Below are 14,637 nucleotides of genomic sequence, written 5' to 3' on the forward strand. Positions count from 1 at the left end.
TTACCGTGGTTAACTTGCTATTTAAGTCTTAACTGAGGTCAATGCACAGTAAAAATGCTTAACCAGGCATTAGGTGGCAATTTTTAACTGGTGGTTACACTAATCGACGTTGATGCACATGGGCAACAATGTTCTAAAGAAAACCTAAATGCAGCCATATTACACTCTTTTTAAACAAATAAACTTGCCTTGTTACAATAGTTGAATGACTCAGGGTGACTGAGAACATGCAGCATGTGAAGTAATTTTATTTTCAAGTGCTAGGGACCAATGGCACTAAGAAATACCATATTAAATTGAGACACTCAGTAGGTGTCTAACAAGTGAGAAGTTAGATTAATGAAAAAGAAGAACAATCAAAATTTCAGACTGAATAGAATGAATACACTTTTATATCTGTGCGAACCTTGAACATGATGAAATATGCTTTCTATCATAGAAACATGTAATGTAATGACTTATCTTAATTGATTTGTTGACATAGATATTATGAAATGTTGTAAATTTCATGATAATTTTCTCTTTAAGTCCATAGTTTTGCATCTGTGGTATGATTACTTATAAATAGGTTGGAAATACTAATTTAAATGTGGTGTCCTTTTATGTTTTCATAGTATTATCTTCTGTCCTTTGAGTCTCTAACCAGCTAATTTGAAGACTATCATGTCTCTTTTTTTATAATACAAAATATAATTGCTAACAATGTTATGAGCTCTACTTAAAGAGTACCATACCTCATTTTCTGGAGCTGAAACATTATATGTTTTTTTCTGTCCAATATTCCTCTCTGAATCATTCCAACCAAAGGAGGCAAAGGGTGTTTTTTTCCCCTCAAAGTAAGCCTTTCTATTTGTTCGTGTGAGAGCAGATGTCCGAGACGAACTTGGTTGTACTCTTGCTTCTGCATGATGGCCACATGAAGTACCACATCTGTGTTCCATTTTTTTAACAGTGGTCTGAGTATTTGATTTCTGTAATGAAGCATTTTGATGTTTGGTTGTCACAGGTACAACAGCAGTTTGTTGATCCTTTAATTTTTGCCCCTTTATTGACTCAGAGTATTTCTTATTTAGGTTTTGCACAATATGTCCTGTTTTATTGCTTGGTTCATCTTTCAATCTAGAAGTAAATACAGAATACGTCAGGAATAAACAATGCCATTTTTTTTAAACAGAACTGAAGAAAATGTCAACCTATAACAATTAATATTGTTTGTCAAAAATAAATTGTGATATGGTGTGTGTATTTACATGCGTGCGTGTATGTGTTTTTTTTAATGCCAAGCATTTCAACATCAAAAAATGTTCACCAATTAAATACAGTGCACTGGTCATACTTTGAAACTTGCAGGTTTAGTTGACATCAGTGGGATAAGCAAGGGCTATTCTTAAGTTTTAAGGTGGAGTATTTGAAATAAATGTGATATTAGTAAAGGATCAGCATGAATAGTCTAACAGTCTTACTGGTAACATTAATCAATCACTTTGAAAACTTGTAAAACACGAGGAGAGAAACACACTTTTGGGATCACCTAATTTAATAATTATATTTGGGATAACATTAATGATGTAAAGCAAAGGATGAATTATTGGTAGCAAAAGTTTCAGTTTAACACCTCCTTAGTTAAGTTGTATTCATCCCACTTCCTCCAAGAATCTTCGATAACTCAGAGCTTATTGTAGGACTGTTAATGGAGTTGAGAATCTGGTTTGTCTTTTTTGTTTCCTTTTTACAGCATTGGACCAATATGTTTTCATAAAACATATTCGTAATTATTAACGTGGATTGAAGGATTCATGCAGAATAAAGCTTGAGACATGAACTAAATCATTATTATGTAAAAATAATACAATAAAATAACAGATGAAATGTGACTTTCTATTCTTTAACTTATTATTAACACATGAACTTAATTTGGAAAGCAAAATAATATTAACACAGTCTAAATTAAGTAGCACGTCCTTATTTAAACATATTTAACAGACTCAAATGTTCAGTATGAATCTACCAGCCATGCTGATCAAGCATAACATTTAATCATTTGTTCACGAACTCAACTAGGTAATGTTTGAATACATGGCACTCAGATATTTGTTAGTCATTTGTATGCCTGCTCCTTAGTTCTTATTTCTACCACGAGGCGCGAAGAGGAGTCATTTTGTTTGCCGCCTGGGGCGCAAGAAGCATCCACTACAGTAAAATGAGTGAATTTGTATTTTTGGCCCAGGAAAATTCTCGTCTTTTAACGAAAATACTCGTCATATTTTTAGACGAGTAATTTCCCCTGGACCAGAAATATACAATGGCTTACAAATGGAGTAAAACTTAATGAATACTTAAATCGATAGTGTACTGTGACAGTATAATTAATTACATTTATGAAATTCGCTCTTTTGACTCTGGTGGTGGAAAAGTGAAAGGTATCAAAATGTTCCTTGCACTCATGATAGTAGAAAAGAGAAACCTTGGAATGCGCAACGAGAATAACGTATTCAAACATTATTCTCAACTAATGATCGGCAAAAATTCAATCTCAACCTCTTTCTCAAACTTCATTCACATGTCCAATCAGAGCCTGTTTCGCCATAACATAATATATACTATATCACATTCAAATTTGTTCTTTTGGCTAGTCAAGAATTTCAGGATGACATTCAAACCACAACTTGGTTGTTCTAGAAGAATAAACACTACTATTGTCCTGCATAAAATTAATCACAGATAGTTCGTCTACAGCAGCGGTTCCCAAACTTTTTCAGCCACGGAGCCCTTTTTGAAGCAGAATTTTCTCCTGGAGCCCCAAGAAATATTTAATTATTATTTTTTATCTGTCTACGTTCTATGAAGCATATTACAAACTCATGTACACAAGATCCTTCGCACGAGCCCGTACGGCCATTCATGCTATAACTATGCACAGTTAGAATCTTCAAAACGAAAATAAAACCTACTAATAATAAAATAGTGAAACAACAGTTATTATTATTACTACCATTATCATTAATTATCACAATTACGACTAATCTAACTTCATACCAAATTTCACAAAAAAATAATAAAAATAAAATAAATGTAAGATATGAGGAAAAAAACAGTGAAACACACGCACACACACACACAGATATACAGTATATATATATAAAATCAACAATTCAATTACTTGTTGAAACTGCACCAAATAATAAATATGAAGGTAATACATAAAAAACCATACACATGCAATAAAATACAAATAGAAAAAAGACACAATAAATACAAAAAGAACATTATCCCTAATTACTTCATTCGGTCAGTGTTGATACTACTCATTACAACACTAATTAATAACTCTTTCCCTTATTTCCTCGGCCAGTTCCACCCTCAACTGTCGAACTTTTGCCATAAATTTTCCCACACAGTCACAGAATTTAGCATTATTTAATTTATCTTATGTCGCCAAGTGCTCCCTGCTAGATGTAATGAAGGGCTCTGGCAGGAATCGTTTCCTCAGAGCTTCTGTGGCTTCACACTCCGATAAAATATGGTGTGATGTCTCGCCTCTACCCCAAAGAGGACATATTCTCGCCCCCCTCTCCGTTGACGATTTTAAGTGCCCTCCAGGCTCCTACACGAAACCAGATTAAGCATATTACACACGATACATATACGGAAGTATGAATAATAAGTTATATAAGGCTACATCAATAAAGGAAACAATAGTAAAAAAGTACTGAAGATAATATTATTTAAATCTACAAAATTATATAACAAGTAGTAAATATATTTAAAAACATGTTACAATGTTACATATACACCCGAAGTTAATGTGAAGAATATGCCTACTTCTTGCGGCAGACTTTGTCAATGTCCGGTGTCATAGAAGTCAGTTGAAGACATAATATATCGTCTTCTGCGTCAAAACAAGCTCGATATTTTGTTTTTGTAACTGTGTAGGCTACCTCGAAAAGGCCGTTTCACAAAGGTACGTACTACCAAACATAATACCAAAAGGCGGTAAGAGAAATTTTGCTTCTGAACTTAACATCAAAAGATGCTTTCCTAACGTAGCCCAAAATTCGAGAAGTGGTTTGCCTGACAGTGCCTTTCCGAAACCATGTCTATAAGGACCTCATATTCTACCGCAGTGTGGGCTGCTGGTTTTGACTTAACTGGAAATGGATCTACAATCCACTCACATTTCTTTAGAATTGATTCATGAGTGTCCCTTTGAAAGTTTTTTTAGTTGGTTATTTAACGACGCGGTATCAACTACGAGGTTATTTAGCGTCGATGAGATTGGTGATAGCGAGATGGTATTTGGCGATATGAGGCCGAGGATTCGTCATAGATTACCTGGCATCCACCTTACAGTTGGTGAAAACCTCGGAAAAAAACCAATCAGGTAATCAGTTCAAGCGGGGATCATCGAACCCGCGCCCGAGCGCAACTTCAGACCGGCAGGCAAGCGCCTTAACCGACTGAGCCACGCCTGTGACCCTTTGAAAGTATGACTTCATATTTTGAAGCAAATTGTCAAAGTGTTCTTTCATTATTGCTAAGAATGAATAATTCATTGTTATGTTATTTTCTTCTATAAAGTTTGAAGTCAATAAGAAACATGTCTAGTCCTTCTTCTCGACGCTTTCCATGTAGAACCCTATCTTTTTCTTCAGCACGGCAATTAGCATCGAATATAGTCTTCCGTTTACCTTGTATGGATGAGCGAAATTCGTTCACTTTTGAAAAATGTCTGCCAAGTAACATAATTTGCACAACCTTTCCTGATCATTCAAATAATCTGTTAGGAAACTATTTTGGTCATTCAAAAGTGAAGAAACTTCCGTTCGAAGCTCATGTAAACGGGGCAACACTTTACCGCGCGACAATCATCGCACTTCAGTGTGTAATACTAATAACAATGACTTGTGTATACTTCCCATATTTTCACACAGGATTTTGAGTAGCCTACACTGCAAAGATCGTGCCTTAACAAAGTTGATAATTTTGACGGCATTGTCTAGTACCTGCTTTATTATCGCTGGCATTTTTTCGTTGCGAGGGCGTGTTGGTGTAGTACATAATGACTACATGTGCAGTTTTTTTTAACTTTCTTTATCCTTGTAACAGTGCCAGCAACACCATGGCCTTTCCGCCATATGTGCACACGTCAATGCAATTGTCCCACGGTATCGAGTTTTCAATAAAGAAAAAAAAAATCAGTACCACTCGTAGAGGATGGCAATGGCTTGCAGAACAAAATATCTTCATGAAAGAACCTGAAAATGCATACCTCACAGACGTCATTAACACAGCTAATCCGACAACGTCCATGGATTCAAGTTGTAGCGAAAATTTCGTTTGACTAATACGGGAAATTATATTTTTTACATCTCTTGATAGATTCTGGATCGATTATGCGCAGTGTTATTTGATAAGGGCAAATTTGCAGTTTTTCGTCCACCATGCACTTCACTACCTTCACTAATAGTGGTTTCATAACAGTTTCAGCAAGGGTGTGAGGTTTACCAGCAACAGCCAGATCATGACGAACCAAATACGACGCTTCCAGTGCTTTACATGAGATAAAATTGTTGTCTGAAATGCATGGAGTTCGTCACTTTCTTTTGAAATAGTCTGCAGTTTTATTTGTGAATTCAGGATGAGTTTCGAAATGCCGTCTAAGCTTGGCAGGGAACATAGAATTATTGGGCAAAACTTTGTTACATATCACACACTGTGGAAGTCAATCAGAAAACCCAGTGAAATCCATGTTCAAATTTGAATCACAATATTATACTTCCTTTCAATACCTGTACACTAAGCATCGTAGACTCTGAGGCACGATCTCGTTCAGCATATTCTGAACTCAATTCCGAGGAATTCGCACTATCTTTTTTGAAAGTAAGGTTATAGCTGTTGTTATCTCCCTTTGACTGAGCACTGGTTGATGGCTGATGACTCTCAGGTCTTGGGGAGCCCCTCTTAAGCCACAGTTCCATTTCAACGAAAGTTTAGCTACCACTTGTGCAATCAAATTAATATGCAGGTATATATATTTTTTTTTTGAGACAACGTAACAGTCAATAGATTGTAGATTCCACGTACCACGAATAACAAACGCTGCCTGACAGGTAGATAAAGCATAAAAGAAATTTCGAGAATTATCGAGTACTTGGCAAGCAAAAAAGATCGAGGTAGTTCCAGTGACGAGTAAATCTATTATTGCTGCTTCTATGTAGCAAGAAGAACGGAAACTACTTTCTGAGAAAGTATTTGTCGCTTAATGGAAGTAGTTTCCGTTTTTACCGCTAGAGACTAGATGGAAGCAGAAATTTTTGTGATCTTCATAACTGTTGCGGACGGAGCCCCTGAGAATCATTCGCTGGACCAGTTGTCCAATTCCGTGGAAGATATCCAATCCCAACATGAAAAAACTCAGTCACCTACTTCTTTGTTTAGTGATGATATGTTCTGAGTCATGTTTGGTGTTTGGACACCACAGGAAAATCCTACAATTTTCATTAGATGAAAAAACTTTCTCGTTGGGCCATATTTATGTTCTATTTGTCTATAACAAGACAAAGCCCCAATTACAATAGATGATATTAAACTACAGTATTGCCTATAACATAAAAGTGAAAAAATATATATGGTAAAACATGAACGAAAAAAGATATAAATACAAGGCATAGGTATAAATACAAATATTAAAAAATTGAAAAAAAAAAAAACATATAAATAAAATATGTAAAAATGTATAAATGATGGTTATAGAATACCGAAGAGATATAAATATTATTTTAAATCAACTACTACCTTCTATATTTTAATAACATGAAGTTTATATTTAATGTAAGAAATTATTATGTAGACGTCTTCTTAAAATAGCAACATTGCAATGATGATCTAGTTCTCTGTGGATTCTGGGTGCAGGTTTAAAAAGATCTCTCTATTTACATTCAAGATTGCTGCTTCTTTCTGTGGTGTAATTTTCATTGGCTGCCCTGTCTTCAGTCACGTTTTTAAGTCATTCTTCCCCATGATCTTGAAAACACTTGATCCAATAGTTTACTTTTGCTGAACGACATTTATGATCACATTTAATGGAAGGCCTGCTTCCTATATTCCAATAATCGTCCGTGCGTTACTTCAGAAGTATAAGGCATTGTATTTTGTAAAATTAATTTTCAATAATAATTAGATCATTAGGTGGATTGATGCGGTTATGACTGACTCCAGACTCTTCTTCGGAAGCGCGGCATGGAGGATGGCGATGGATAGGGAAAAATGGAGGAAGAAGCTAGAGGAGGCTAGGGCCCAACATTGGGCTGTTAGGCCATAGTAGTAGTAGTAATTAGATCATACGAAGTCTAGATAAACATACTGAATGTTGTTATAATCACAGATCAACAATAAAGTTTACAAAGAATACTAAACAGATGGACGAAATATGTAGAAGAGTTATATGACTTAGCTGTAGAAGACAAAGCAGCCATATCAGAAGACAAAAAAAAGGATTTTCTATTTTAAAGAAGCTGAACTAGCACTTAGGGAAATGAAGAATGGGAAAGCAACAGAGTTGATGGAATCCCTATTGACTTAGTGAAATGCTTGGGTGAAGACAAGAAGGAAATTCTGTCACTATGCAATGAAATATATGAGAAAGGTGAATTGTGTGTAGATTTTATAGAGACAGTGTTGCTTCCAATACCAAAGAAAAATAATCCCAAGAAATGTTGAGAGTTCAGGACCATCAACCTGAAACCACACTCAGCGAAAATTCTCCTGCAAATACTGAATTGACATTTATATTCTAAGATGGAAGAACAGTTGGAAGAAGAGCAGTTTGGCTTCAGGAAGGGAAAAGATAAGAGAGATGCAATTGGACTGTTACAGACAATCAGTGAAAGATACCTATAGAAGAATAAAGAATTATATATATATATATATATATATATATATATATATATATAGTATTTGTGGACCTAGAAAAGGCTTCTGACAGAGTAAAAGAATTGTAAATTATATTTTTATTTAACAATGCTGAAACTGCCGAGGTTATATCAGCATCGCTGGTGTGCTCAAATTTTGTCCCGCAGGAGTTCTTTTACATGCAAGAAATCTACTGACAAGAGCCTTTTGACAGAGTGGATTGGAATAAACTTATGGGAGATCCTGAATAAAAATGGTGTAGATTAGAAAGAGGGACGCTGTTCAGTAATCTTTATATGAAACGAGTCAAAGTCAGGATAGGAGAAGAAATGTCAGGAGGAAGTGAAATAGCAAAAGGAACACGTCAAGGATGCCCTTTATCACCTACTCCGTCCAACATCTATTTGTAGGATTTAGTGAAGAACTGTTTTCAGAACATGGGAGGAGTGATAGTTTGGGGAAGAAGAATAAAATGCATAAGATTTGCTGATGATATGGTGTTCTTAGCAAAAAGAAAGATGATACTAAAGAATAAGCTAGTGGAGCTAAATGACAGCTGTGAGCAGTATAGGATGAAGATAAATGGAAATAAGACGAAGACCATGATCATAGGAAGAAAAATAAACAAGGTAAACTTGCGAATTCTAAATGAGGCAATAGAGCAAGTGGACAGCTTCAAATACTTGGGGTGTACTATAAGCAGTAACATGAGCTGCTGCCAGGAAGTCAAAAGGATAGCAATAGCCAAGGAAGCTTTTAATAGAAAAAGGAGCATCTTCAGCGGACCTCTGGAAAAGAACTAAGGAAGAGACTAGTGAAGTGTTTTGTGTGGAGTGTGGCAATGTATGGAGTAGAAACATGGACATTATGACAAAGTGAAGAGAAGCAGATAGAAGTATTTGAAATGTGGATGAGAAGAATGGAATGTGTGAATTGGACAGACAATTAGAAATGAAGCTGTGTTGGAAAGAGTGGGTGAAGAAATAATGATGCTGAAACTTATCAGGAAGAGGAAAAGGAATTGGTTGGGTCGCTGTCTGAGAAAAAACTGCCTATTGAAGAATGCACTGAAAGGTATGGTGAACATAGAAGAGAAGCGGATAGAAGTATTTTAAATGTGGATGAGAAGAATGGAATGTGTGAATTGGACAGACAGAATAAGAAATGAAGCTGTGTTGGAAAGAGTGGGTGAAGAAATAATGATGCTGAATCTTATCAGGAAGAGGAAAAGGAATTGGTTGGGTCGCTGTCTGAGAAAAAACTGCCTATTGAAGAATGCACTGAAAGGTATGGTGAACATAGAAGAGTTCGGAGCAGAAAAAGATATCAGATGATAGACGACATTAAGATATATGGATCATATGCGGAGACAAAGAGGAAGGCTCTTTCTTTTGCAAAGACACATTCATTTTACATTTAGATATTCTGTGGCATTATAGCCCATGAAGGGCCCAGATCAACCAGCAGGCTGCTGGCTTCATGTCCTAGTGCCGAAGCAGAGGTGGGCACTTAGATATTAAAAGTTAATAAATTGCAAGGGACTCTGAGCCTGAGTTTCACATAACTACAGACTCCAGCTTATGGCAATACATTTAGTTTTCTGTTTGGTACTCATATGCTGAAGTTTGTCTTTCAGAATTGAATGTTTTACATATTTTATTAGTAGTGCAATTAATACAGTACCTCTTTTCTTGTGACTCCCAGTCAGGAGTCTGAACAGCCATGTCTCTGGCATCCCTTGCATCTTTCTGAACTTGTTGCTTGGCTCTTTCTTGTACTTCGGTTGGTGAAAAAATGTCTTGTTTTAGCACTCTTTGTGTATCTTTCTGAGATTCAGTATTTTCATATTGAGCTAATAAAATTTTGTGCTTCAGCCTGTGGACAAGTGAAATATTACTGACAACTATTCAGCATAAACATTGTCATTATTATTAAATTGCTGATAAATAGAGCATTTTGTCACTCATTTAACCAATAACAAGGGAATATAACTGAGGTACCATATTATCAATATCATAATCATCATCATCTGATCATGGATCTTTATGAAAAATTCTATTTTCTTGCTTTAGCAAATAACAAAAAAATAAATCAAATTGTGCATATACATTTTATAGGTAATGACTAATGAGACTAACAAATAAGCATGTTTTGTAGAATCTAAAAATGTTTGTTGCAATATTAATTTATATTCACCAATATTTTACAAAATAACGCCTAAAAGTTCATTTTGTCCGTGCATCAGCTATATACTGTAAATAAATCTAGGAATCTGGACACTATTAACACAAATGTACGTATATATTTATTTTATTATATTTATAGCTACCAATATGTATGGATATGTATCAGAGGAAGAACAATTGTTTGTATGCATCTGAAGTCTGATTAGTGTAACATGTAGCTAATGGGCGATGTATGCAATGGAGGGGGAAACGAACTGGCCACCCTACCCAATTTTATCTCCTGGCCTAGCTGCCTCATAAGTGATGCTTTTTGGTATCACTTATGAGGGTCTGATCAGTCTTTGGACAGTTGGCTAAACAACAATATGTATAGTCAGATATTAGGAATGTCTTTTGTGACCATTACTGTTAACAGTTAACAAGCAGCAATGCAGACGTCAGTCCAAAATTCACCAGTCTTTCTTTCGATAGCTTGTGTTAATATACAAATTGCGATAGTTTAATGGCTAAAGTTATTGTTTCCAGTGGTATTGAAGATTTTGGCTTATTGCCATTTTCCTTTTGGCCTTCCAGTCGTCATCATCATCATCATCATCATCATCATCATCATCATAATCCAAACAAGCATAAGGCTCACGGCCTGTATGGTCTTAGTGAGTCATTCTCGGTCCATCTCTCTTTTTTTTTTCTTTTTTTTTTTTTTTTTTTTTTTTTTGGATGGCCCAAAGGTCTCTTTCCTGGGGACAGTGTTGAAACATCTTTTGGAAGTCTATTATTGTGACTTTTAATTCAACACAATAATGTTGCTTTTATTCACAACAATTATGACTTTCTATAACTGAATTTAAACACTCCCGTCAAAAATGGGTATTTCACTCCAACAGCAACACAGTATTCGTTATTGCACTCCACAGACGACAATGGCAATTCACTTGGATTATTATGTACTCCTAATCTTAACTAATGTTCACAAAGCACTATTTACAACACAAAACTGTCAGTTCTCAGTTCACGGTTCGTTTGCCTTAGCTAGTTTTTCTAGCTCATTCACTCAAGTTCACAGTATATCGAACCCAAGACTTGCAGAGACAGTCCACTGAACTTCGAACTCAAGACTTCTGGAGACAGTCCACTGCACTCGAACTCAAGACTTCCAACTGCGTTGCTTCCGCCTGGACACTGCTCAAGTTCACTTGTGTGTCGAACCGTAGACTCCTGGGCGCTGCTGATTCACAAATTGAACTCGGTGTCCAATACTAACAACTGCCTCTCTTCGAAGGCTGCACACTTTTTATTAGTTAAACCACACTTCACGAACCTTTGACCCTCGAAGTTTCTGCTTCTATAGACTTCTGCTCGGGAGGTTTCGTTCCCCCCTTCACCTGCAGCTTTGCGTCCCCTTTGCTTCATACCACACCGCAAATGCCCATACACCAGATGCGCGTGCAATCTCCCCCACTGCGCCGCCCATCTCTTGCACTCCCCGCACATGGTTTTTCCACTGCAGCTGGTACTTGTTTATAAATTGTGAAACTCATTGTAATTGGAGTTCTTGCATGGCCTTCCAGTGAACAGCCAATTTATATTGGTTTGGGAGTTGTTGGCTGTGCAGTACATCTCGGTTCATTGTTGAGAATGGGTTGTTGCAAAGTTTACACTAGTCACTTCCTTTAAGACCTATCTGGTAAAGATGTGATTCCAGGCAATCATGTCCCATTTTGACAACTGCTCTTTTCATTTCTTCATATTTGGAGTTTAGGTACTGTTTTCCTAGGAGACCAAGTTTGAACTCATCTGATTTTTTTTTCAAAATGTTGACAACATTTTCTTGTTGTGCTTTTTTTTTTGGTATTTTCTTACTTCATGCAGGTGTAGTTCGTTTTTTCCAATCTGTGACAGACTAGGCTCTTTTTGGAGGAGGGGGGGGTCTTTTTTTGGCTAGTTCATCTCCTTTCTCATTTCCTTTTACTGGATAGTGGATGGGGATCCACTATTATGCTGCTGTTTTTTTGTTGCTTTCCCAATAAATGTCAGATCTATTCTTGTGAGTGGAAATAAACATTTAAGGAAAATGTTGAGGCATTGTTGTATTATAATTATAGAAGCTATTTTTAAGTTTGATAATGCCTAATTAAGCTACTGCATAAGGTTCCTGTTTTAGTTTGCAGTCTAAACATTATGCACATCACAGATTAGGCTTGTTGACTTATACCAGTTACAAATCGATCTTCCAAAAGGAGGGCATGATAAGAGGATGATGATGTTAATTTTTTTTATTTTTCCTGTTAAAACACATTTATTCACTCGAAGTTTCTTATTTTGAGCCGAGTTAAATTTTAAAATTAAATTAAATTTTCTTACGAGTCTTTAATATATTGTTTTATCTGGCACAAGAAAATGGAGAATTTGACAACAGAATTTTCTACAACACTTCCTCAATGAAGATTTTTTTCGTGAAAATATTGCAAACAAAAATGCGTTGTTCTACAGCCAAGGAGCGGAACCAGGACCTATTACGAGGGTAAACAAAGCCATAAAATCCTAAAACAGTCAGGCTCGTAGCCAACTGGTTTCCTTGAACAGCACTGGCATTTAGTTTCATCCACTCTGTATGTGGCCCAGTAGAAATAGTAAAGTATGCAGAATTAAAGATATATAGCTACTTAAAGAATACAATTTCAAATTGTCAGATACATTACTTCTGCTATTACAAAAATGCTTTTGTGTATGAGAATATAAAATGTTCATCATTTTACTTCGATGCACAGTAAATCATGTCTTGTAAATGATAATTCAAGAAGTAAAGCAAGAAATAAGAATATCAATGGTAACATGATAAAAAATTAATTATTGTGAAGTGTGTAAAACATATAATGAGCAAATATGTGGCATCTTCACGACCTCAATTTTTAGGTTTAGCAAGATTCCTTCCACTTCAAATATTGCAACTAGTGTATCAGAATTTTAAATTGAGTGAGAAGGGGGATTAAAGTATGCAGAACCAAGGTAAACATCACGTTTTTCTCGTGCTTCATATCAATGAACTTATTTGGAAATGTTAAATATTACTAACTAGCATACAAATAATTTTCCATCTGGATTATGCCTAGACGTGAAATAAAATAAAAGCTGGATCTAAAATTTAAAATTGAGGTGTATGAAATGAAAATATAAAAATTGTCGGCTTTAGCACAGTGATAAGAACAACTGCGAAAACTGCTACGAAATCCACATGCAAATATGGGCATATTTTCATCCTCCAGATTTTATTTTTGACATGGATTAGAAATGGCCTGTAATTTTACCTATAGTCTTCTTATTCAAATACAGGTTCTTTTACGGTCGTAAATTTATGAGCCAGACCTCCCAGAATTACTATCTTAGGAAAAAAACTTAGGAGTTTCATTGCACATAAAATCCATGACCCTCATGCCGAGTATGTTAACCTCTAGACCACAGACCACTGAGGTCGATGCTTTGGACAGATACTAGCCCATCAAAATCCCTTCATTGGCATTATCCCTATCACCAAAGTAACTGAATGTTGTTATATGTTTTTTTTTTCTTTTTTTTTAACTAAGACAAATGTTTCTCTGAGTTTGTAACCTATTTCCATTCAAAAGCTATTGTTTTTAGTTGTGTTTATTCTTAGTTACTCTTTGTAATCTGAACACATCTCTCTGAAAATTATTTTCTCTATCTAAGATTATAATATATGATTATTATCTGCTAATAAAATGTAGGTACTTTGAACAAATAAACAGACATGATTGAGAAAATATTTGATAGGTGCATCCTACTGGTCTAAAATACTTTCCCCTGCTGAACCAACTGTTTGACTGTCATGAAGATGAGCTAAATAAGATATTGTTTAGTCATGTTTACTTACTTATGAGGTGGAAGGACTGCTTCATCTTCTTCTTCATCATTCTCGCATTCACATCGTTCATCAGTCAACTGATACGACCAATAATGATCTTCATGATTTAAAGACCGGCAAGTTTCTCTGATTAAAATAAGCAATAGATGTTGACATATCAGTTATGTAGCATGCAATATACTTCATTTTATTGTGTATACATGGTACCAAATTCTAGAGAATACATAGGAGTGCCCACACCTGTGGAGTAACGGTCAGCGCGTCTGGCCGCGAAATCAGGTGGCCCAGGTTCAATTCCCGGTCGGGGCAAGTTACCTGGTTGAGGTTTTTTCCAGGGTTTTCCCTCAACCCAATACGAGCAAATGCTGGGTAACTTTCGGTGCTGGACCCCGGACTCATTTCACCGTCATTATCACCTTCATTTCATTCAGATGCTAAATAACCTGAGATGTTGATACAGCGTCGTAAAATAACCCAATAAAATAAATACATAGGAGTATGGACTGTATATGCATCTGTGAGAGGTAGGGAGAGAATTGTTATAAAGATATGCCAAAGTTTATTATTAGGCAGTTACGGGTAAGTAAGTAGAAACAAGCTCCCTGCGGTGGTTGAGTGGTCAGATCTTTAGTCTGTCATGCAGGCGGTCCGGGTTCGAGT

General features: G+C 35.9%; 2 protein-coding genes across 3 annotated transcripts in view; one reads left to right on the forward strand and one right to left on the reverse strand.

Annotated features, from left to right (window-relative positions):
* LOC138699871 (CDAN1-interacting nuclease 1) overlaps window positions 1-14,637 on the forward strand; it is a 314,608-nt gene that overhangs the window by 286,337 nt on the left and 13,634 nt on the right. The window lies entirely within an intron of this gene.
* LOC138699935 (centriole, cilia and spindle-associated protein-like) overlaps window positions 1-14,637 on the reverse strand; it is a 67,837-nt gene that overhangs the window by 27,557 nt on the left and 25,643 nt on the right. Inside the window, exons 2-4 of the mRNA XM_069826143.1 lie at window positions 13,987-14,103; window positions 9,595-9,786; window positions 735-1,119 (exon numbers count right to left, since the gene is read on the reverse strand). Coding sequence (XP_069682244.1) covers window positions 735-1,119; window positions 9,595-9,635 — 426 coding nt within the window. The 5' untranslated portion in view covers window positions 9,636-9,786; window positions 13,987-14,103. The remainder of the gene's footprint in view (window positions 1-734; window positions 1,120-9,594; window positions 9,787-13,986; window positions 14,104-14,637) is intronic.

The sequence above is a fragment of the Periplaneta americana genome, chromosome 1 (genome assembly GCF_040183065.1).
Source record: "Periplaneta americana isolate PAMFEO1 chromosome 1, P.americana_PAMFEO1_priV1, whole genome shotgun sequence".
Classification (NCBI taxonomy): Eukaryota; Metazoa; Arthropoda; class Insecta; order Blattodea; family Blattidae; genus Periplaneta; species Periplaneta americana.